General features: G+C 43.9%; 1 protein-coding gene across 2 annotated transcripts; it reads left to right on the top strand.

The window, feature by feature from the left end:
* The first annotated feature begins 342 nt into the window (after positions 1–342).
* On the top strand, positions 343–21,174 carry LOC111217981 (protocadherin-10-like). 2 transcript variants are annotated; one of them, XM_022740056.1, is made up of 5 exons: positions 343–3,440; positions 4,754–4,812; positions 5,462–5,568; positions 16,845–17,228; positions 19,291–21,174. In XM_022740056.1, the coding sequence occupies exons 1-5, from the start codon at positions 894–896 to the stop codon at positions 19,308–19,310; spliced, it is 3,117 nt and encodes a 1,038-aa protein (XP_022595777.1). In that variant the 5' UTR covers positions 343–893; the 3' UTR covers positions 19,311–21,174. The 2 variants fall into 2 exon arrangements, with proteins under 2 accessions (XP_022595777.1, XP_022595776.1); XM_022740055.1 differs by lacking the exon at positions 19,291–21,174 and having other exon boundaries at positions 16,845–17,345.
* Positions 21,175–24,082: the final 2,908 nt, after the last annotated feature.

Here is a 24,082-nt window from a genome sequence, read left to right as displayed (position 1 = left end):
CCATGGCAGCTGCAATATTATCCTGCACACAGCCCCCGCCGATGCCAAATGTCACCCGCTATTATTCGACTTTCTTAATTCACTGGGTGTGTAAAACATTTAATTTCCCTGCTACAACTGAGGCTGGGCCTGGAGGAGAGAGGGGAGAAGAGGAGAAGAGAGAGGAGCGCAGCGGCACTTAACTGGTTTTGTTATGAGGGCCCGATGTGTGCTCTGGCTGGCGTTGCAGAGCCCCAATCAGGTGCCATTACACCCGGTGTTTGAGAATACCATTGGCTGGTGGGGAAAGGAGCTGTGCGCAAAACCAACCCCGCTGCTCACACTCGCCTTACAGAAGCCGAGCTGAGAACATCATCCGCTTTGAGCGCTTAGGCGCAGTGATTACATCCTCACAGAGAGAGATAGAGAGAAAGTCCTGTTATTCGCCGCTCTTTATTCAGAAGTTGCATTCGTTATAGATTTCGGCGCTGCGTAAATAGGAGGTTTTTGTTTTGTTTTTGCTTTCTTTTTTTCTGCCTGTGTGGAATTTCCTGCTTTGTTTTGTGACTTTCTGTGAAGAAGGGGCAGTCTGTTCTGTGCACAGGGAGTGTTGGCTACGCGTCCTGGCTCCAGCCTGCAATGTTTGCGCTGACGCCAAAACTCACAGACCGGTGCAGAATTGATTAAAACAGAGAAGCTCGGATCAAATGGCTGTGCTTTTCACAGCTGAAACGACACAATGTTCCACTGACCCGAGGCAGAGGAGAGGAATTTTAGAATCGGGCAGCCTTGTTGCTGTTTATTTCACTGCCTTTTTACGGACAGAGGAAATGGGAAATGCTCATTTCTTGTGAGAAAAAGGAATAACACTTTTTTTTTTCGTCTTCAAGTGCACTTTGAGAGAGGCAGAGGAGATGATTTGGTTAATATTCCTGCTCTCCATCCTGGATGGAGCTGTCTCACAGCTACATTACTCCGTGCCAGAGGAGCAGGAACCTGGCTCTGTGGTTGGGAATATTGCAGAGGATTTGGGGCTGGACATTACCAAACTTTCCGCTCGCCGCTTTCAGACGGTGCCTAGTTCACGGACACCTTATCTGGAGGTGAACTTAGAAAACGGTGCGCTCGTGGTGAAGGAGAAAATTGACCGGGAAGAAATCTGTAAGCAGACCATCCCATGCCTATTGCACCTGGAGGTGTTTCTGGAGAACCCGCTGGAGCTCTTTCGCGTGGAGATTGAGGTGATGGATATCAACGACAATCCACCCAGCTTTCCCGAGACAGACATTTCCGTGGAGATATCGGAGAGCGCCATCCCCGGGACCCGTTTCCCGGTGGAGAACGCCTTCGACCCTGACGTGGGCACAAACGCGCTCAGCACATATGCCATAACGACTAATAACTATTTTTACCTTGACGTGCAGACACAGAGCGACGGGAACAAGTTTGCAGAGCTGGTGCTGGAGAAGCCGCTGGACAGGGAGCAGCAGGCGGTGCACCGCTATGTGCTGACGGCTGTGGATGGGGGCATCCCGCAGCGGACCGGGACGGCTCTCCTGGTCGTTAAAGTTCTGGACTCTAATGATAACGCGCCCACGTTTGACCAGTCTGTGTACACTGTTAACCTGCGGGAAAACTCCCCCGTGGGCACTCTGGTCATTCAGCTCAACGCCACGGATGTTGACGAGGGACAAAACGGGGAAATAGTTTATTCTTTCAGCAGCCACAACGCTCCGCGGATAAAGGACTTATTCAACATTGATGCCAGAACAGGTAGGATCGAGGTGGCGGGGGAGGTGGACTATGAAGAGAGCAACACGCACCAGATTTATGTCCAGGCTAAAGATCTGGGGGCCAATGCGGTCCCTGCGCATTGCAAAGTGCTGGTCAAACTCGTGGACGTGAACGACAACACGCCAGAGATCGGTTTCAGCACTGTGACCGAGTCCGTGAGCGAGCAGGACGCCCCGGGCACCGTGCTCGCACTGTTCAGCGTCTCAGACCGGGACTCCGGCGAAAACGGACAAATGAGCTGCGAGATATTAGGAGACGTTCCTTTCAAGCTGAAATCCTCTTTTAAAAACTACTACACCATCGTCACGGACGGACCGCTGGACAGAGAGAACACAGACTCGTACACCATCACTGTGGTGGCCAAAGACAAGGGTCAGCCCTCACTCGCCACCAGCAAGTCCATTAAAGTGCACGTCTCCGATGAGAATGACAATGCGCCCCGTTTTACGCAGGCTGTTTATGATGTGTATGTAACTGAGAATAATGTGCCTGGTGCTTTCATTCACGCTGTGAGCGCGTTGGACCCTGATATAGGACAAAACGCTCTTATTACCTACTCCATATTGGAGTGTGACATACAGGGCATGTCTGTGGACACGTATGTGTCCATAAACCAGGACACCGGCTACCTTTACGCGCTGCGCTCTTTTGATTACGAGCAGCTGAAGGAGTTTAGCTTCATGGTTCAGGCTAAGGACTCGGGTGCTGCCGAGCTCTTCTCTAATGCCACTGTAAACGTGATCATAGTTGACCAAAATGATAACGCTCCCACTGTGATAGCCCCCATCGGTAAAAACGGCACCGCCAAAGAGCACTTGCCGCGCTCTGCGGAGCCCGGATACCTGGTGACGCGCATTGTGGCCATGGATGCGGATGATGGCGAGAACGCACGGCTGTCCTACAGCATCCTGCGGGGCAACGAGATGGAGATGTTCCGCATGGACTGGAGGACAGGAGAGCTAAGGACAGCCCGCAGGATCTCTCCCAAGCGGGACCTGCAGGGCTACTACGACCTGCTGATCGAAGTTAGGGACCACGGGCAGCCCCCGCTCTCCTCCTCCGCCAGTGTGAGTGTAATATTAGTGGACAGTGTGGTCGAAGGCCGCAGCGGGGATCGCGGCTCGGCCTCCAAGGCAAAGGAGACCTCCCTTGACCTCACCCTCATTCTCATCATCGCCCTGGGCTCCGTTTCTTTCATCTTCCTCCTGGCCATGATTGTGCTGGCCGTGCGCTGCCAAAAGGACAAGACGCTCAACCTGTACACGTGCCTGCTGGCCGGTGACTGCTGCCTGTGCTGCAGCTCGTGCTGCAGCAGGCAGGCTCGCGGCCGGAAACAGAAGAAGCTGAGTAAATCCGACATCATGTTAGTTCAGAGCACCAACGTGACATCAGGGGTCGGGCCAGTGGGGCAGGTGCCCGTGGAGGAGTCTGGTGTGGGCGGCGTGGGAGGGGGCTTCGGTTCCCACCACCACCAGAACCAGAACTCCTACTGCTACCAGGTGTGTCTGACACCGGAGTCCGCCAAAACGGATCTCATGTTCCTCAAACCGTGCAGCCCCTCCCGCAGCACTGACACGGATCACACCAACCCCTGCGGCGCCATCGTCACGGGTTACAGTGACCAACAACCGGACATCATATCCAATGGCAGTATTCTCTCTAATGAGGTAAGAGAGGTCTGAATCAGCTGTTGTCGCCCGGGGCTCCACTCACCTACCCATCAGATGTATTAAAAGTGCACAAACCCGCAGTTTAAAGGGTTAACCTCATTTTAAAGCTCCTCCAGAACAGCTGTGTCCGCTTCATGTCAAAGCACGTTATCCATTCAGGTCACGCGGAGCAAAAGTCTCCGAGAGCATGGAAATGGTATCTGCTATTGACTTGGCTGTTCTGCTCAGTGGCCTTTAATCATTGTCATGCGTAATGGTGATGGGACGTGTCAGTGGCGAAATCTCGTGTGGCCTTTTAGTTTAATCGCAAAAGAATAAACGCTGTCAGACCAGCTTTTATGTCGCGCGCAACAGTCTGACACAGATTTTGGCCATAAAGTGCTTATAATTTTCCAGTCAGGACACCAGGTTGGACGATACTTTTTTTTATTTTTAATTCTGTGTTTGGTGATTTAATCTGACCTATATATTTAAAGCGAGCGCGCACAGATGGAGAGGGATTTTTTTTTTAATGTATTCAAGATTTGGGTTACCTGTCTGGCAAGGCGTGGCACCGGTCATTACACTGAGTCAAATATGTAGATTTTTGATCATTACAATGAAAGGGATGCACCATGGATAAGTACAACTCCAAGAATTTATCAGGAAGTTTGGGTAAAAAATTTGCCAAGAGCGCATCTCTTTGCGTGCAACACAGTTTGGTTACATCCGAAGACTTCCCTCCTCCCTCAGCACAGAACATTCAAGTCGATACACCCTACGCAAGTTGAAGAGTTTTGGGTGTAAAATATCATCAGAGGAAGCGAGGAGTGACTTAACGGCCCTGTCTTGTGCTCAGCCTGTGCGCTCTGCTGGGGGAGATGTGTTGGTTGGTTTGGGGTTGGGGGGGGGGCTTTTTTGTTGATTGCGGTGCGGCTGGAGAGGAGCCAGACAGCCAGTCACAGCCTTGCCTTTTGCTATGCGTTAAATATTCCGTGCACGACCCAGCACGGCAGCACTGTGAACAAAGGTTGTTCAGTCTTAGCATCGGGCGGCTCAATCATTTACGCATTCAATCGCCTCCCTAACCCACTCTCCCCTGCTCTCGTCTCCTCTCGCCCACTCACTCACCAAGTGGATGCGCGCATCGTCGGTTCCCCGCCTCGTGCTGCCACAGCTTCTTCTCACACAGTAACACACTGACAACAATATATGCATATATGGTCACCTTTGTCTCTCTCCTTTAGTAACGCACCTCCTCCTTTAAAGTCTGTTAATGTGTCTGTCTTGCATTAAAAGTGATCGAACGTGTGTTTCTGTGGGTTTTCCAGACGAAACACCAACGAGCAGAACTCAGCTATCTGGTGGACAGACCCAGACGTGTCAACAGGTAGTGAAGAGCACACATTCTCTCTCTCTCTCTCTCTCTCACACACGCATGCACACACACACACACACACACACACACACACACACACACACACACACACACACACACACCTTATTATTACCAATGTGCAAAGCCCAGTGAATCACATACCATCCACCATCAGAGGACCTCTAAGATCTAATCGGCCTCGTGGATCCACAACCTGTTCACATATCTGTAAAATTGAATATTACACCCATCAGTATGAACCCCGTATATTCCGCATCGTTAATTGTGGCTTTGAGAGGCTACATGGTTCCCAGTGTATCCATAACGTTCATCTTCAATTTGGCATCAGTCCCATAACTGACAGAGCAGCGCCTATTAAAGCCCTAATGCTGGATTTCATTACATGCCATGTGTAACATCCAATTTAGACTCTTGACGGCCACCGTGACTGTATTAATGTGGTGTTGATTTCTGATTCTCCCTCTCTTTCTCTGTCTCTCTGCCCCTCATTAAATCCTCCTCCTCCTCTCCCTTCGTCTGCCCCCTTTCCCAATATTGTGTCTTGACCTCTCTCTCTCTCTGCCCTCTTCATTATTCTCATACCTATTTCTCCTCCTCCTCCTCCTCCTCCTCTGTCTGTGCTGTCCCCTGCTTCCTCCAGCTCGGCATTCCAAGAAGCAGACATCGTCAGCTCCAAAGACAGTGGTCACGGTGACAGCGAGCAGGGCGACAGTGACCACGATGCCACCAACCGGGGTCATTCCGCTGGTGAGTTCCCCCCTCTCCCCTCCCCTCCCCTTTACAGCACATAATTAGACTGTCATTTCAGTGCTCTCACACACACACACACACACACACACACACACACACACACACACACACACACACACACATACCTCCCGTTTTAGTTTTCAGTTGTGTGTGTTTGCGACTGTGAATGGGATAATGCTGAATTGTTGGTGCGGACCGGTGACTTTTAATTTCCTTAATTTGAGAGTGTGCGAAGGCCTGGGCTCCGGGGTTGCTGGCATGAACAGCCCCAGAGGTGTTGATTGTATTTCACACCCGGATGAAAGGGAGGAAAATTTGGAATTGTCTTTTCTTTCTGTCTTTCTCTCTTTGCCTCTTGCTTTCAGATCCCCCCACCCTCCACCCCTCTATTTCCAACCCCATTGCTGATTCACTGAGTGGTACTGAAAGGACAGCGACTCGCAGCGAGGCAGTGCCGAGGCCTGTAGTGCTTTAGTGGCACAAATCAATAGGCTCACTCGAGTGAAAGGAAAAGGCATGGAAGCTAAAGTGATATAATGAGATGCATTTCAATCAGCCCCGCAGTTGGTGTATTGTACTGGCTTTGTTGGTTATAGAGTCAGCTGATCAAACACATTAGCAGCTTTTGTATTCTTTGTATTTGTCAGCCCAAATCCTGTCGCTTTGGCATAAGTTAAAGGAAAGGTAAAATATTGGAATTAGAGAACCTTTCCCCGTCCTCACTCTCACTTCAGGTTTATTTACTGACTCCCATTTCTCTCCTGCACTTTACAGTGCACTAGATTTTTTTAGACAAGGCTTTTGGTCTTATCGTAAGCCTCCGCTTGTTCTCTCTAAAATTCTATTAGGTTAGTACCTGTTTATTGATCAAAGTGGAGTCAGACAAAAAGCGGAGCGATACAAAATCTCATTTCATATTGAATTGCCCTTTCCCTCTGAAGGATTGTTCCACACGGCTTGTGTAAGACCCCTGCCTAGACCGGAACCTGCCAAATATCATATCAGTGCTGGGAATACAAATAGAGCAGATTAGATAGGTGTTGCAGGATGGTGAATGGTCCTCATCAGGCTTCGCAGTGTTTGGTATTATTAATGAACCAAGCCAAAATAGAGAGCCAATGTGCAGCAGCGGTAGTGTCACTCCCTGCCCTCGCTGATGAAACAGGCTGCGAAGGTCAAACTGTGTGAGACTGAAATGCAGAATTGGAAGAAATCCAAAGGCTCCATTCTTTTTTCCATCAAGAACACATTGTTTTGTGAAATAAATATTAACTGAGGATGTTCTGAGTTGGATACCTTACATCAGAATGCGATCCATGCATATGTGGAATGGTACAGTCATGCGGAGTTTGGCTGCATTTCCACTCAACAGAGCAGAGACACACACACACACACACACACACACACACACACACACACACACACACACACACACACACACACACACATACACACACCAAAGGGGAGGGAGAACATAGAACATGCACTATGGCTATGAATAAGTGCTATGCATTTAACACATTCAGCCAGCAGGTAACCCCGGGCTTTAATAAGAAATCATCCATGACATGATATTCAAGGACAGGCCTGTGAGTGCATTTAAAAATTGATCATATGTGGAATATTGTCTTGAATTCCTTCTTGCCGGTTCACTGGCGCAGTTAGAGGATCGCATTTATGAACCAATATCACGTTTCCTCAGCTTGGCTCGGCTCCGAGCGTGCTCATTTGGCACTGGCCTGTTGGTTCTGTACTCTGTATTTCATATGAAGAAAGCCACATTTGTTCCTCATGTTGGATTTAGAAGGGAACAGCTTACCACTCCATGGGAGGTAATATCACACGACTGGTATTTTGGAAAGAGGGACACTTGAGTTCCTCAGACTTCTGTAAACAAAACCAGACGCTGTGTGTGTGTGTGTGTGTGTGTATGTGTGTGGGTGTAAAGGTATACCATTGTCTGATTGTAGGTGTATACATGATACCTGTATGTAATCAGCTTGTGTGTGTGCATGTATGTGTGTGTTCTGAGTAGAAGAAAACAAGGCTCGTGATGATGTCTGTATTGAAAAGGAGTTTTCCTTTGAGACGGTGCTCTGGGAAGCTTAAATGAGATTCAGTTTAAGAGGAGAGAGTGGTAGCTGGTGCTTGGCACTCTGCCAGGTGTATATTGCCTCTACATAGACATACTCATTGCTCATTTATGTCTCAGTATGTATATGTGTGATTTCTTTTTTTTTTTTTTACACAGTGTAAATATGTGGAGGATATAGGAGAACACGGTTGGTTGTCTCATGTGGGTTGTATGCTATGCTTTGTGTATGTTATTGTCAGCAGTTGTTTGGATGAGTTTTGTGCTGAGTGCATGTTCTTAAGTAGAGAGCCAAACTGCACAAGCCTGAGCCAAGACTATGTATAGACCACATGTATTTTCGTGTCTTTCTGCGGCGATTGTGTGCATAAGCAAATCCATGTGTGCAAATGCATACGCACTGTTATATTTAGCCTGGATGTAAATATACTTGCATTCTGTATGTGTGTGTGTGTGTGTGTGTGTGTGTCTGACACACACATATTCTCTTTCAGGGTTTGTGGCAGGGTCTCATCCTTCATTCTGTCTCCCCCACACGTTGGCTCTCCGCAACACTCGGCTGATCAGTAATTCATTTCCAGAACCTTTGCATAGCAATTATCAAAGGAGGGTTAGAGGCAAGGTTTCCTCACGGGACAGCGTAGCGCACTCTCCCTTTTGGTGCACCTCGGAATATTTCAAATCAAGAGGAAACCATTTCCAGTTGGCATATCATCAACTACACCTGCCGTAGCTTCCCGCTCGGCCGCTCGTCTGACACTTTAGAAAATAAGTCTCCTGACGTGGTTTTAAATCAAAGGGACACTGCCTGTGAGGCTGGGATATCACCGGATACCTTTAAAAAGTGGGCAAATGGCTTTTCTGATAGCAGCGTGTCTGGAGTGAGGCACCGCTGCGTCAGGAGCCAAAGCGCTATTGATTGACTGCTACACCTTTTACTCCCTCAAAACCTCAATTTTTTTTTCGGTTGTTTGATTCATATTAGACACTGTTTTCCTCATTATTTCCCTCATCATCCTAATAGGAGATGGCGGGAAGAGTGAGCAAGCAAAACAAAAAAGGTGACAGATAAGACGGTATAAAATATTCATCAGTAAAAAAATTTGGCATCTCAGAAACATTCGATCAGCTGTGAGAGGCTGCGTGACGGGTGGGAGACTGGAAACGATCATTATCATGACGTTTGTTTTGGTGAGAACAACAGCCGTGACAAATGGGACAATTAAATCACTGTGGCAATGGTGTATTAGATGGCTGATTATGAATTAGCGGTGGGCACCATGTTGCAGTTTCCCATGTCAGTGAGCTGTCAGAGGAATTTAGCTTACAAGGTTTTGAAGCACTCTCCTCTCAGGGCCGAGATACTGACAGAGCGGGGGCTGTAGAATCAACGACTGGTACAGAAATATTGATTTGTGTCAAAATAATATGACATATATTAATGTCAGTGATTCCAGGGACCATGGAGAACATCTCAGGTTTAGTTCAAAAGCTCAAATTATCAAAACAATTAGCAGACCTTGCTGAGTGTGAAGAAAAAGACGTCGGAGAAAAAAAATGCACTTAAAAGACAATAACTTTGCTCATATAAAATCGCAGAAACAGGTCACTGTTAAGAAAACCTTTCAGTCAGGAAAAAAAAACCTTGAGTTCTGCAGTTGAAAGAGTAACATCAGACTAACAACTCATTTAATCTTTTACTTGATGAGCTGTTTTGTCTTATATATGTCAGAAAATAGTTAAAAATGCTTCCCAAAATTTGCCAGTTTTATTTCATCAACAGTCGGAACCTAAAGTATCATGTCAGACAAAGAAGAGCTGCAAATTCTCACACGTGAGGAGCTGGAACCAGCCCGTTTGGTATTGCAGCTTGGGAGAGATGTGACATAGTGACATGGTGATCAAGATGCACATAAAACATAAGCTCACACTTAAGTCTTCAAACCCCACTAGCAGAGGATAGTATAAAAATACCTCACTGTGACATGAAACAGTAAAAATCTATTACAGCAAATAGGATAAAAACATTGCCTCGATAAAAAATCAATTTGAATTTTGCCTGGAACAGGTGGAGATGTCTTCTCTTCTAAACTGACCGCTTTGTTAAATATCAATAAAAGTCATAGCAGAGAAAGGGGAACGATCAATTCATTTGATTAACTAATTGACTAGACTGTTTAGATTCCTGCAACACGACTTTCTCATCTCGAACTCAGCAGAAAAGGAAAAAAAAAAAATCTCTTTCTCGCATGACCTCTGTATAGCATAGTTAAGGTAGATGGAAAACTGTATTCACTTCTTCAACTTGCTGAGTTTTGTGTGAAAATGAATCAAAACCACAATTAGAACATGTCCTGTAATGATTACCTATACATTGAAACATCTTGCCGAGTGCCTTGATGAATGTGCTCTTGGTATATATAGGCTGAGCCTCATGAATGAACTGAATGGCAGATTAAGTGTTCCAAACCCTGAATAGGTTGGAAAAGATGACACAAGCATCCTCTCTTACTGCACTCGTGCATATGAATGTTCCTCAACTCTGCTGAAAACATGGAATCATAAAGTGAAAAGATGTGTATTCATTGCCTCAGACAGGGGCCTTAGATATTTATTACTGAGGTGAAACATAAGGCTGTAAGACTAATGGAAATGCAGCAAAGTCCTGGGAGTCATAAAGATGCTTTGGCCATGAGTAACACACACATCATCCTTTCTGCCCAGAGATTTAACATCAGTGAACATCTGCTCCAGCCAGGTTGCAGTGCTACACTTCCAACAAAAACATGAAAATATGAGGTCAAGATACGTGTTCGTAATACTGAAAGGGATATGTGACTAGTAGCTTCATTTACATTGTTCTTTAATGCGATCCAATTCCCCAGAACAATAACCCCATCACTTCTGTGCACATTTGCGTCAGTATATGAGTAAGCATGCACTGGAGAATTCCAGTTTATCACAACTTGGCTATGGCTTATTTTGCACTAAAAGCAACATTGTACTCACCAAGTTAAATGCTGAGATGTTGGGATGCAGTTGTGGGCAACTCACAGGTTTTAAGGTAACTGCCATGTTACCCAAACCTATTAGGAAGAGAAAACAAAGGCGCATCACTGCACAGTTTTCCAATGTAATGAGAAATTGTTTCAGTTTTTCTTCCAAGAAATGTGATACAGTTCACTGGTTTTCCAACCCTGTCCAAAGAAATTCACTACTTAGCTACTCAGTCTGCATTCCTGTTACTGCTGCAGTCACCTAACTAAATAAAATGAAGCCATTATAGAGTTTATATATGTTATAATATCCAAAAGTTAGCCTAGCCTAGTGTTTGCTATGGTCTCAAGAAAGTTGCTAATATGGTTTAGTTAATCTGACGCACATTAGCTTGTACACCAGACTTCCTGTAGCAGTGTCACTGTATTACCTTTTATTCTGCTGAGTACAATGTTCACAGAAGTGATGGCCAGGACAGAGAAGATAATACCACAGTTGTAATAAATCATAATTATCCTTAAATGATGCAGTCAGAAGGTCTCAGTGAGGTACTGTCTGATCAAGGCTGCATACTACAACACGCTGCATTCAAAGAGCAGACCCAGTGATGAAAAGCATACAAACCAGAGGTCATCGAGACGCTTTGCTCTAACAATATATAAGGGGCCATATTAATCAAACGGACACTGTTGGGGCAGGCGGCCATCTTGGCTCTCCTTCCCAGCCCAGTTGCCGTGTAACAAACATTGAAAATGGTAGCTGCCTCTCAGAGACTCAGAACAATTTCTCTGTCTGTCATTACTGGATATGGTGGGAGCCATATTGCTCTGTTTTGGCCCTGGGAGGTCTCTGGTTTACTCATCACAGCCTCACTGGCCAACTCGTACAAGGAAGCTATGCTACTCCCCTGCCGTCCTGAGTTGCTGTCCAAATATTGACGTTTGTGTCTGTATTCTCTGCGGAACAGTGGAGGACAAGATGAAAAACAGAGGTATGGATAGAAGACACCCTCTACCTGGGGGAGTGTTCTCTTTTTTCTTTTTCTTTTCTTTTCTTTTTTTTTTGAGAGAAAACAAGATAACGACAGAGGTAGAAACGGGCGCAGAGGATTAAATGTGAGCAAAAATAACAAGAGACAGAGAGAGAGGGAACGCGACACAGAAGGACTAATAGAGACAGAAAGAGGGACACAGACAGATGAATGAGTGCAGGGAGGGAGTGACTGCAAACCTGAGTGCAGCAGATATATACCCACAAAGTGAATTCAAACATGGGGCTTATGTTTTCCCTGGATTTGTTTTCCTTCATTTCTCTGCTCCCAGTTGCTGGATGTATGTCAGGCGGTGCAATTAGTCAAATCACACGACGTGGGATTTCGGAAACACGCAGAGATGTAATGGAAAAAAAAAAAAAGAACAGAAATGCTGATTGCTTATTAGCAAGTAGATTGTGTTTGCATTATGTAGCATCGTTTACATCTCCTTGTGTGTGTACGTGTGTGTGCATGTGCTCAAGCGTGCGTGTGTGTGAGTTTGTGTGTGTGTGTGTGTGTGTGTGTGTGTGTGTGTGTGTGTGTGTGTGTGTGTGTGTGTGTGTGTGTGTGTGTGTGTGTGTGTGTGCGTGTTCTTCCTGCCTGATGAGGTCACGATGAGAGATAGGGCTGCTGGCAGGGCCTGTCATTGCCAGTCACTGTTCTGGTTGTTGTTTTGCTTCCTGCCCGAGGAAGAAAAGGTGCTTTGTGAGGATCAACAGCCACTGGGTGTTATGTGCGCGTGGCCTGTCTCTCTGTATACTTGTGTACATTTACATATCTCCACATTAAGAGAGTATTTTTAAACGTACGTGTGTGTGTGTGTGTGCGCTCGCAAACATATGTGTTGATGTAGCTTTTTTTTTTTTTTTAAAGAGTGAGCCGCCAGGCAAAAATCACTGAGTAGTTTGGAAGCTAGTGACAAGAGTTTTTGGAGCCTGATGTACGGTAAACAGTGACTGCTGCAGACTATATTTACACATCATCTCCAGAGTACAATACGCCCTTGTGCCTGCTTAATAATATACTCAGATATGAGAGATATGGAACAAAGTGAGCCCTCTCTTAATCCGTCGACATTAACTCTATCTCCATGCATGTCTGTGTGCTTTCTGCATTGCTGCTTGTGTGTTTGGTTTTGCACGTGTGCTTCTATCTTTTGACTCATTTGTTTGTACACGTAGGAGCGTGGGCACTGTGGCTACCAACCACTTTATCTGCACAACGCCACAGAGATGATTGGAGGGCCTAAGGTCAACACCCTTGTGTGTCCGAGAAGGAAATTCATTTGCAAAAAAGTCTGTTAAAAGGCTAAAGGCTAACTTAAAGATGGGAATTAACAGAAACTGCTGGAATTAAATGCCCCCAGCCTTTAAAGGCAGCATAAATATACATTAGCTCCCGGGGTGAATGGGAGGGTAAATGCAAGTAAAACGCCACTCAAAAATCGGATCTAGTATTTACACAGACCTCCCAGTGTAGCTTTCCCACCCGGTTCTGGTGAAAATTTTAGAGATTCTTGTTGTGTTCTCCACCTGATCACGGTCTCTCTCGGTGAGAACAGAGCTGCTGCTGACGCACAGCCCACACTAGCTGCTAGGTGGTGATGAAAACAAACGAAGCCCTTGGCAGCAGAAGCACTGAACGGTGCTGATTCTGCGGGCCAGACAGGAAAGACAGAGGTAAACGGACCAAATCTGACACCTGACATATTCAAAACTCGCTGAATCGATCACAAAATGTTAAATAAAATACAGAGGAAAGTGTCTGTCAGCCCTTATATGCAGTTATTTTTTTCTCAGTGCGTATTTTTTTCTCCAGGAAAATTGCACTGTAATCCTCAGTTGATATAATTAACTTGATCAAAGTTTAAGCATAATTTCACATCTGCATTTTTCTTACATTCTCCACATTTATTCTTATTCATTATTAAAGGCTCCAGCCCCACTTGACCCTGAACAGTTAGATAAGAGGGTATAGAAAGTGGAGGGCTGGGTGGATGTCACAAACACTCCCGTATGAAAGGGTTTAAATAGATAAAAGCTAATTTTTAATTGGAGATTTTTAATTTCTGGTACTTAAAATCTAAATCCCCCCCCCTCTCTGCCCACCTCTGTCTAACCCCTCTTCCCATCTCCATCTGCAAGGCCCGGGTCTCCCCCTTTCTTTTCTGGCCATTGCTCTTTCCATCTGTGATTGCCTGGGTCTTCCCTCCCCTTCCTTATGGTTCCCGCAGTCTTGCTGCTTCTCCTGCCTGCTGTCTCGCTGTCTGTGAAATCTGTGACTCCCCCCGTCTGTTTGGCCCTCGCTGTCTCTTGTCTGTGAGCTTCGTGTCTCCTCTGGCCTCTCTGGTCACTGCACAGTCTTGTTGCGTGTCTCGCGCCCCGTGAGGCCTGAATTAGCAACGCGATTAGATCCACACAATGCACACAAACACACACACACACAAAAAAAAACAAACAACAACAAATCAGCCACAGTAGCTCTTCAACAAGGTGTTGACAGCTGTTAATAATATATGGTATTTACATGTCACTGGATGACATTTACAATTAGAATAACTGGTGATATTGTAATAAATCGTCTGTCTGTCTGCTTCCTCTTCCTCCATTGTTACATTTAAGTTATATTCATCTCGTATTTTCCTTAAATGTCTTACATTTAAGAAATTATAATGAAATTGATTATCATAATACTTCCCATGATAATGGTGGAATAACAAAACGTAAAGACCTCTGCCTGAGTGTCGCACTAACACTGCTTAATTCATGTTTCATGTCCTTGATAGAGATGATAACTAATGCTGTATTTACACCTTCAGTACAAAGAGCTCTGTGCTTTGCTGATGTATTTTGACTGATGTTCTATCCGTCTGTAATATTAACAGTGACTAAAAATACAGACTCAATTATATGTCTGTTTAAATCAGAGAAAGACACGGACGAGGTGAAATTACTTTTTCTGCCTTGAATTGTGTCTGCAGGTAGACGTGTAGCTCAAGAAGCAAAACCCAGGGCGAGCTGTGCACAACTCGCTGCTGCTCCCTAATCTCATTGCTCTGAGCGCTCAGTAATGACTGAAGCCGACTCACATGAGCATATCAACATTTTTTATCGTGTCCTCCCTTCTCTCGTCTGGACGACGGTGGCTGGACAGTGAAGGGACAATGTTTCGAGAGATTTATTAAGAAAATCAACCAGGAGCGTTAAACAGGAGAGGGGCAATAAAAGGATTTCAAAAAGTCAGGGCGACACGTCCCCCTATTACATCCTTCCCAAGAAGACCAGCTGATTTTATCTTCCCACAATAATGCAGAGCTTCACATACACTGGTCCGTATGTATTTTTTGCAGTTTTAGTCTCAGAATTGTTAAACTGGCATCATACTGCAGGAGCACGTCTGAATTTGCACAGAGCTTTCAGTCTGACGGAATAAACAAAAAGAACCTTGACACCGTGCACCTTTGTATTTATGACCAGTAACACTTTTTTTTCTCTTCTCTTGCCTCTTTCACTGTGTGCAAACATAATCCATAATCCATGACAGGCTGATGTTTGGAGATTTAGTGTTAATATGTGGGGTGGGGGGGGGTGGGGGGTGGGGGGGCAACGGGGAGAAGGAATGGAAATTTATTTGTCTTTGCTTGAAGCTGCAGGTCGAGGTGAAGCTGCCACAGAACAAACACAGACCTTATATTATGGCGGATTATATTAAGTTACTATTTTACTTCATTGGGGGTGGTTGTATTGATCTGTTCTGATTATTAAAAGCTATACGCAGTATTCCTCGACCACCGCTCTCTGTCTCTGTGTATAAATACTCTGCCTGAGCTTATCTGTCTTTAGTGTAATATATATTGATATGTATATGCTTGTATTACCTTGTTTTCTGTGTGTGTGTGTGTGTGTGTGTGTGTGTGTGTGTGTGCGCATGCTTTTAGTAATAGAGGAACAGTGGCATTATCAGTGGAATGGATCAGTAGAATAGATTTGTGTAAGTAGACCCTTTGATCTGAAGCCCCCTCAGCCTCAGGGAATTACAGATGACAGATCGTCTGCTTTCTTTGTTTCTCTCTCTCTCGCTCTCTCTCTCTCTTTTTATTTTTCTGCCTCTCTTTGCCTCATGTGTCTCTTTCCTCCTCTCACCCTAAACTGCACATTTTCCCGCTTTGATCGGGCCATTCCAACGCTTTCCCCACATTGTCCTGGCTCCGCTGGAAAACCAGGAAAAACTACACATCCAATCTGCACATGAGCGGAGAATGGCTGCAGGGTCTCATTACTGTGATGACTCTGTTCACGTCTCTTGTTCCTTTCTCTTGCCTTTTATAATCTCCCTCGTACTACCCCCCCACCCCCCGTCCTCCTCTCTCTATTCTCTCTAAGAGAGTGTAATTAACATAACTGGTACCTCTTTCATGCTGGTCGTGTGTGCGCGTGAGTGCGTGTGTTATTCTATTATATCATTTCAGATGTTAATTTAATCTTTTTTTATGTTGATGTTTTGTTTTTGGCAGTAGCTCCGTGTCAATTACACACTTTGTCGGTTTGTATAGGGATGATTGACATTAGAGTGTGATTAAGCAGCCAGTGAATATTATGCTGGTTTTTGTGGCACATTTCTTAACATAATTGTCGTTTTTGTTTTTTTGTGTGTGTGTGTGTGTGTGTGTGTGTGCAAGGATGATGGAATATGGATTCCCATTTTGTCTCTTGGTGTTTGGGAATCAATTGTGAGTCTGAGGATGTTGATGTGGAGAGGGGGTGAAATGTTTTCGCAACACCACATCACTTTGATTGCACATTTCATTCGGAATGAATGAGGTGAGGAGGAAAACAAACAATTCGCTTCATCAATGTTGGCCTTGTCTCTTTGATGAATAGCTTTTGCTGCACTTTTTTTGCTTGCGACAGTGGCAAATGATTGCTAACTTGTGTTCTCTCTTCTGGTCTCTTTCTCTCATCTCCCCCCTCCATCTCGCCTTTCCACTCCAAATATCCGGGCCGCTTCTGTGCCAACGCTCCCTCTTCTTTTCTTTTCCATTTACTTATCATCCCCGTGTCTATAATCTTCCATCTGCGTTTCCACCCTTCCATTTCTCCTCACCTCATCCCGCTTCCTCTTTCCATCCCGCGGTCTGTGTCCTCTCTGCAGGTGCCGACCTGTTCTCCAACTGCACGGAGGAGTGCAAGGCCCTGGGCCACTCTGATCGCTGCTGGATGCCGTCGTTCGTGCCGTCCGACGGGCGCCAGGGGCCGGACTACCGAAGCAACCTGCATGTCCCCGGCATGGACGCCACGCTGCCCGACACTGAGGTACCCTCGTCTGTCAACCTCTCCGAGCAGCTCACCATGACCTCGTCCACCACCTCGTCCAACGATAGGTCATTCTCCACCTTTGGCAAGGACGGTCAAAGGTCACAGTCACACCACAGCCTTCACCATCACCTCCATCAGCAACAGCAGCAGTACAGCTCCAGCACGCTAGAGAGGAAAGAGTATGATAGGGGGACCCTACCGTACAAACCCACCTTTCTCTGTGAGTATCAGTATGAAAGTTCCCTGGGACCTTATGACTTTGGTCTGGTCCAGTACAGATACTAAAGGAGGGGACAATGAATCTGCCTCTTGATTCTGATCTGGACTTTTTATGTTGTTTATCAACTTTTATTTCTTCTATTTTTAAGGAGTTTTTAAAAGAAAAATACAGCTTTATGTTTTGTTGTATTGTTTGGTTTTATTTTTTGTTTTGTTTTTGTTTTTTTGTAAATTATAATTTCTTTTGTCGAATGTAAAATGTAATCTATTATTCCTAACTCCCCTTCTCCAAAACCCCCTTTGAAATTTTCAGTCTAACCCCATCCTAACTCTAAAGACTGTCTGTAATCATGTCACCTATTCTAAAATAAACACAATTTGAATTGGACTCATGTTAAACGGCTGTGGCCCCTTTTTCTTTCTTTTTCCTTATCTCTAAATTTTACCCCCCTCAAAGTCCTTTTTATCTGATGCTCATATAAGTAAAGGTCACCAACACATGCACACTCCACCTTTCTATTCTCACCATCATTACACACATCCAATAAATCACTGTTCATGATTTAAACACACGATTTGAGTGTATAGAGAGGAAACAAATGCTAGATCATCTGTTGTGAAGGACATCTTTTTTTTTTTTTTCCATTTGCCGAACAACAAGCTGAAGCGCGATGACTTCCCTACTGAGTAGCTCGAAAGGTGAAACACACAGCCCACGCTTCTTCTCTCTCGCAAGGATTGAAGTCCATTTTGTTCTAAAAAGGTAGTCTGGAGTATCTATACTTGTTTGCTTGTGGATCAATACGTGACATAAAGAAGGGTGGGTGAGGTGGGCTGTCAACCAGGAGGTCAAGATTCCTCAGCTGGAAAAAGTCACTTACCACAAGTTATTGTGTGAGAAAGGAGGGAAGCTATTACAATATAAAGCAAGTTTAATTTGGCAAATGAAACACTTTCACAAATCATCGTGGTAAAAAATTGAGTTTCCAGCCTGCATCTCTAAAGAAACTGAATGGGATTCTCTTCTGAAAAGGATGGCAGGACACTTCTTGCCGCTTTCAATTGCTTTCCAGGCTCCCACATTACATGAATATTCTATTAGCTCTAAGAGTAGTGAATGGATTTGATATACACATTCAGTAGAGAAGTCATTTCCAGTCAAGGCACCACCATGTTAACCACCATCCTCCATGATACTGCATGCTGACTGTGGGCTGTCTCTCAGGTAAACGATGAGCACCATAACCTGTTTTTTTTTGTTGTTTTTTTTGTTTTATATGTTTTGTTTTCTTGTTTGCGACTTACCAAACAGAGCCAAGCAATATTGCTCTTGCACATCAGGTCTGTGTGGAAAATAATTGGTATTTAGCCTTTAGGTACTAGAGCCTGCTTTGCTCCAAATATAGCTGCCTGCGCGTCTGCTCATCTCGTCTGCCTCCCAGGGTTTAGGATAAATGCACTCCACATTCACTCAGTCCAAAACTCACAACTTTATTTTATATCATTTTACTTTTTTTGATTTACGATTTCCCCCTTTTCTTTTTCCTGGTCTGTTGAAATTAATCGACCCCACGCTGCCACAGCAAAGGTTTTGTTGTTCATCAGTCTGTAAAAAATATGAGGATAGTCCCAGAGGCTGAGGCTCTATTAACCAACAGGCATCATGTTCTACTTTTAAAAATAGCACCGCATGCAACTACTGGCTACGGCAATGCTCTGATCACCAGGGTTGCCTTGATAAAGGGTTTATAAATGTTTAATGATCCATTTATAGATAATTAATGAAGCAATTAGTGCTCTGTGTATTTTCTATGCATGCATTATGTAGCCACCAAATTCTGAACATTTATCTTCACTGATGGACATGTTTTTACCCAATTCCCAAATTAGTTTTAGCGTTATACTACGAGGACCAGCCTGTAGGGTATATAAATAGCTTCACAGAGAGTCCTTTGTGGCATGTATCCTTCAAGAGATGGTATTTCGAGCCGATTGTGTCACTAAAAAGTCTCGAGGGAAAGGGTGTCATTTGTCTTAACGAGTGTGTTTCTCTGTCTTTTCAGCCCGCAAAAGGATTTGCTAGCTCGTTCCACGTGGACCTGTCGGAGACAGCGTGAATTCCTACACCAGACCACCAACACTGATGCTATATACAGCGAAATAAAACTAAACAAACAGCAACCTGTACAACAGCAGCCTTGGTTAAACTTCATTATCTCGGGTGGCGAACTGTAACAAAGCCTTGGCAGTGGTCACCGAGGGAGGAAAGAAGAAATTAATACTGAGTAGCTGTAAACCTCTAGATATCTGAGGAGAAATCCAAGGCCTTATTCCTCTCAGCAGGACTGAGACCGAGGCCAAAACACTCGACACGTGAAGATATAAAATCATCAGCAGAAAGAAGAGGAGAACTGACGAAGAGAGACCTGATTAACTCTCAGAGGTGTTTGGTTTTGTTTTTGACTGAGGAGTTAGCCTCTAGAGATCTGTGTGTGCCTGTTTACATGAAGAAAAAAAAAAAACTAATGTTTCTGTACAAACTACAACCAACGTCACACGGAACCCTTTAGCTATTTCTATGGTCACCACTAAGCCAACTGTACAGAGACTGTGTTGGGGGAAATACGGAGACTGACAGCCAGAGTGAAAGCGAGAGACTGAGCGAGAGACAGACAATTAGACAGAGAGCGAGACAGCAGGTGTTGTACAGGTATGAAATGACAGAAAAAAAAGAAGGAAAAGGGGACAAGCAGAGATGATGTGCAGTACTATAAATTCTGTATCTCTGGTTTTTTGACTTGACTGTCTTTATATAACTTCTCTTTTTTGTTTCTGTTGTTCTTTCTGTGTGGTTAAAGTGTGCAGACTCTAACATATTCCAACTTACAGTTACAGACAGGAACATGTGCTCCGGAGCCGGGTTCAGTCCTCTTTCAATCTTAGCCACTTCAGGAAGGCAATTTTTAACAAATACACACTGCTTAAGAAAACGGGGTGAAAACAATCCTCGTGTTCAGTTTATCAATAAAATATCACAAATGAATGTTCTCATTTCTACACTAGAGACTAACAGTTTTCAAGTTCCTTCCTGAGCTGACTGCAGAGAAAGTGAAATGAGCCTTTACCAGGATGTGGTTCCCTTGATGCCATTGGCCTATACATAAACAATCAGACACATTCAGTGGTTTTTATCATGTGTGCAAAGTGTTTACTGTGCTATTTTAAAAAGCTTATAAATGAACATAAATCTATATATATAACTATATATATACAATATACTTTTTCTGAAAACTGTGTAACCATTGGTTAGTTTCCACACCTCATATTGTCATTCAATCTAATAATACAAAGTGCTACAAAATCAAGACTTGTATCGATTAAACCGGAGGAGGAGTGCTGCGGCCCAAAAAGCAAACCCCTTCACACCAACCATGGATTAAGTTGATGTTCTTATTTGATTGTTACTTTTCACTGTTTACAGACGCTGGGCCTTGTTGTGTGTAGCGAAGACACCAGTTGAGTTGTTTTGGCCTATTGTGTATTTTTACTAGCAGAATATGTGTTCATGTACAGGAAGGGGGACTATCACAACTGAGCTAGATATCAAAGGTTTTACAATCATACAAGAGAGGTATACTCAGATAAATATGAACATAAACAGACAATACATGGTGAGGTGCAATAAGGCACGCGTGCACACACACACACACACACACACATGCACACACATGCACACACATGCACACACACACACAGGTCAAGTGGTGATAAATAAAGTGTCATTGAAGTTCTCTAATGTGTGTTTTGTCACGTTCACCTGGGAATAATATTATGTAAGTGATCAATAAAACATAACTAAGAGCCTGCAGTCATACCGGCGGCTCTGTGAGGCTGTACTTTGGCACAGGTGTGCTTCGAGCTAAATGCTAACATCGACATGATTACATGCTCACAAGGACAATAAAAACATGTTGTTGCTAAACAGGTGTAATCTTTACCATCTTCTTCATCTTAGTTCGATGTGTTATCTTTTGCCAATTAGCAGTAAACACAAAGTACAGCTGAAGCTGATGGGAATGTTGATTACAGTTTTGAGCTAATGATGGCACTAAATGAAAATGGGATCACAAACTTTGTGGACAAATTCCATCACAACCCATCCAACAGTTGTTGAGACAAAAAAAAAAAAACAAGACTAGGTCAATCCTAGTATATGGCTGGACTGCCTATGGTCAAATCCTGATTTTATAACCACAACTTCATCTGACAAAATCACCAAACACATAAAGTAAAGACAGAGACTGTGCTTTGATTTCAGCTATATTTACTGTTAAATAATCACTCAGAGAGAAAGTTAGAAAAGACAGAATATCTTTATCTAGTCTCTCACACAGCACAAAGCCTCTGTCGGGGATCCACAACAGTTTAGCCTTTATTTACTTCAACTCCAGAATGTAACTTTTATTAGAGGGAGGTCTTTATTTCTAACTCCCTCTGTTAGACATGTAGAATTGGTCGTAGTGATATTTTAATACGAAATATCTTTTTCAGTCGCTCCCGTCTGCCATGTTAAAGTTACTACATTACATGTTTCAGATTTAAAGACCTCTAGCGTTTCAGTGGGCAAAAACCCTTTATTTCTTGACATGGCTTTTATTGCTGCACTGCAGTAAGAGTATTGTCTCATTTCCGGATGCTGGTGTTTCTATTGCTATTCACAATAGCTATTCTGCAAATTTTTTTAGCACCACTTTCCTCACCTGCTCTCCTGCTCTTGTTCAGTGTGTCTTATGTTTAATTATTCCTCTGCCTCCTTTAGTAATAATGATACATGTAATGAAAGTCTTTTGTTTTCTGTAATGGAGGCAAGGCTCAGTGTACTTGAAGTGCTCCTCTGCTTCTCTGCAGTTCCCGAGCAGCCGGAAAACCAGAGTGGCTCGGTAGACTTCCCATTACAAGAGGTGTAGCCCTAAGCCAGTCAGTGCACTAAGTTGGCAACACTGCAGCTTGTACACACCCCCCTAATAGACAGTGAGTCAGTCAGTCAGTGTCAGTCAGTAAGGGACATTCCAGATTATAGGGCTAACCCCGCTGTTATAGTCCAGCCAAAAACAACACAACACTGGCTGTAGATGAGAAATTAGGTGGCCTGGGATGACATGAATTATTGTTTCAGTCTGCCCCTGCTGAGCTATTTCATTGCAGAAGGCAAAATTTGACCTGCTGTTCCAAGGATTCATCCTTTGGGGTCCATTAATATCAGTCCCAAATTCCATAGCAATCCATCCAATATATGTTGAAATATTTCAGTCTGGACCAAAGTGGCGGACTGGCTAACTGACTGATAACAGTCTGACATTACCATTCCTAGAACCACTGCTTGGCTAAAAATAATGCTGCAAACTTTCATTAAAGTGATTCCTTTGTTACAGTCAGGAAACCAGCTGTAAAAAGCAGCTTTTCAACATTTGAACAATTTGTCCCATCAATGAACCTGCTTAAAAACCTCAAAGAGGCACTTCCGCTTCTTTCACTGGTGTTTTCAGAACATGAATTTTCATGAAGAGATATTCAGTTATCCCAAAAGAATCCTATGGACTTTCAAGATGTAATCACCATGGTTGTGCTCTACTTTCCTCATTCCCTGACCTCAATAGCTCATCAAACAAAAAAATTAAAACTTTTCCGGTGCCTGTCACTTCAGCCTTCTGTCCATTTCCATCAAAAACCACTGGTGCCATCCCCCTCAGCATCCCAATCCCACCCCTTCACTCCAGTGTGATCTTCACATGACCTGGCACAAGTTCACAGACACAAAAAGTAGAGGAAGAGCGCAGAGTCTGGTTACACTACTGCAAATAAAGTTCTGGGTCATGGGGGAGACCCAGCAGGCCCTCACTTGACAGCCTAAAAAGAGAGACAATCTTAAGCTAGCCTTCTTTTACAAGCAGGAATACATGTGACCAGTGCATGTGACTAATATGGTGGTTGCCTGGAATGGATGGCCTTTGAGGTTCTGATTAAAATCTCAGTCTTGAGTATGTTTATGTGTAAGACTGGAAAGGGGGTGGGGGGGTGGGGTGAAGAGTTTGGTTCAGCTTGGTAATAATGAGGTTAAGAAAGGTGGTAATATATTGATAAGAGGTAAAATCGATTACCCCGGTTTTCATGAAAATATTTCCTTATATGAATAGTAATAACAGTAATACCCTGTTGTTGTGAAGATGATTATTACAAACAAAAATGTGACGTAAAAATCAATCAATTTTCAGTTCTCTTTTACATTGAACAAAAGTGCCAAACTGGTCAGTGCATCATTGTTAAAGAATTTACAGCCTAAAGTTAGACATTTCCAGAATTAGATGATGATAAACAAATAAATAAACAAGTCTAAAGGCTAGGATATGCATGGAATAGTTCATATGCCATGTCTGCTGACAACAAGTGTTTACAGCTGTTCTGAATTGCCACGTGAAGGCAGTGTGAAAATGATAGTTCAGATGGGGATAAGGGCAAACATTTCCAACAGGCATTTATAGTTTTACACTGGTTTGTACACACAAAATTTGACAGAACTACTTGAGTACTTGTGAAAAAAAACAAAGCAGAAGAGAGAAATTCAAACAATGGCTACTTTCTCACCTCCACACACCTGGTGCGCAGTCAATGATTAAGTGGGATTTTTGGTTTTAGAAAGATACAAAAATTATTATGTTTTTATTTATACTCAAAATTCATTGAGGGCAAAGCTGTCATTTATAATGACATTGAGCAGATTCAATATAATAGGATAAAAAAGGAATAAACAATGTAACAGCAAAATCAATTAAAACAGGTACAAACAAGTTAAATGGT

This window comes from Seriola dumerili, unplaced genomic scaffold, assembly GCF_002260705.1.
Source record: "Seriola dumerili isolate Sdu_G_001 unplaced genomic scaffold, Sdu_1.0 BDQW01000050.1, whole genome shotgun sequence".
In the NCBI taxonomy this organism is placed as follows: domain Eukaryota; kingdom Metazoa; phylum Chordata; class Actinopteri; order Carangiformes; family Carangidae; genus Seriola; species Seriola dumerili.
This window is presented reverse-complemented; position numbering and strand designations above follow the sequence as displayed.

Excerpts from the sequence above, each read along its gene's own strand:
- LOC111217981 (XM_022740055.1), top strand. The coding sequence starts at position 894 with ATGATTTGGTTAATATTCCTGCTCTCCATCCTGGATGGAGCTGTCTCA. Across the intron at positions 4,813-5,461 it reads AGACCCAGACGTGTCAACAG|CTCGGCATTCCAAGAAGCAG; the intron begins GTAGTGAAGAGC and ends TGCTTCCTCCAG. Across the intron at positions 5,569-16,844 it reads CAACCGGGGTCATTCCGCTG|GTGCCGACCTGTTCTCCAAC; the intron begins GTGAGTTCCCCC and ends TCCTCTCTGCAG.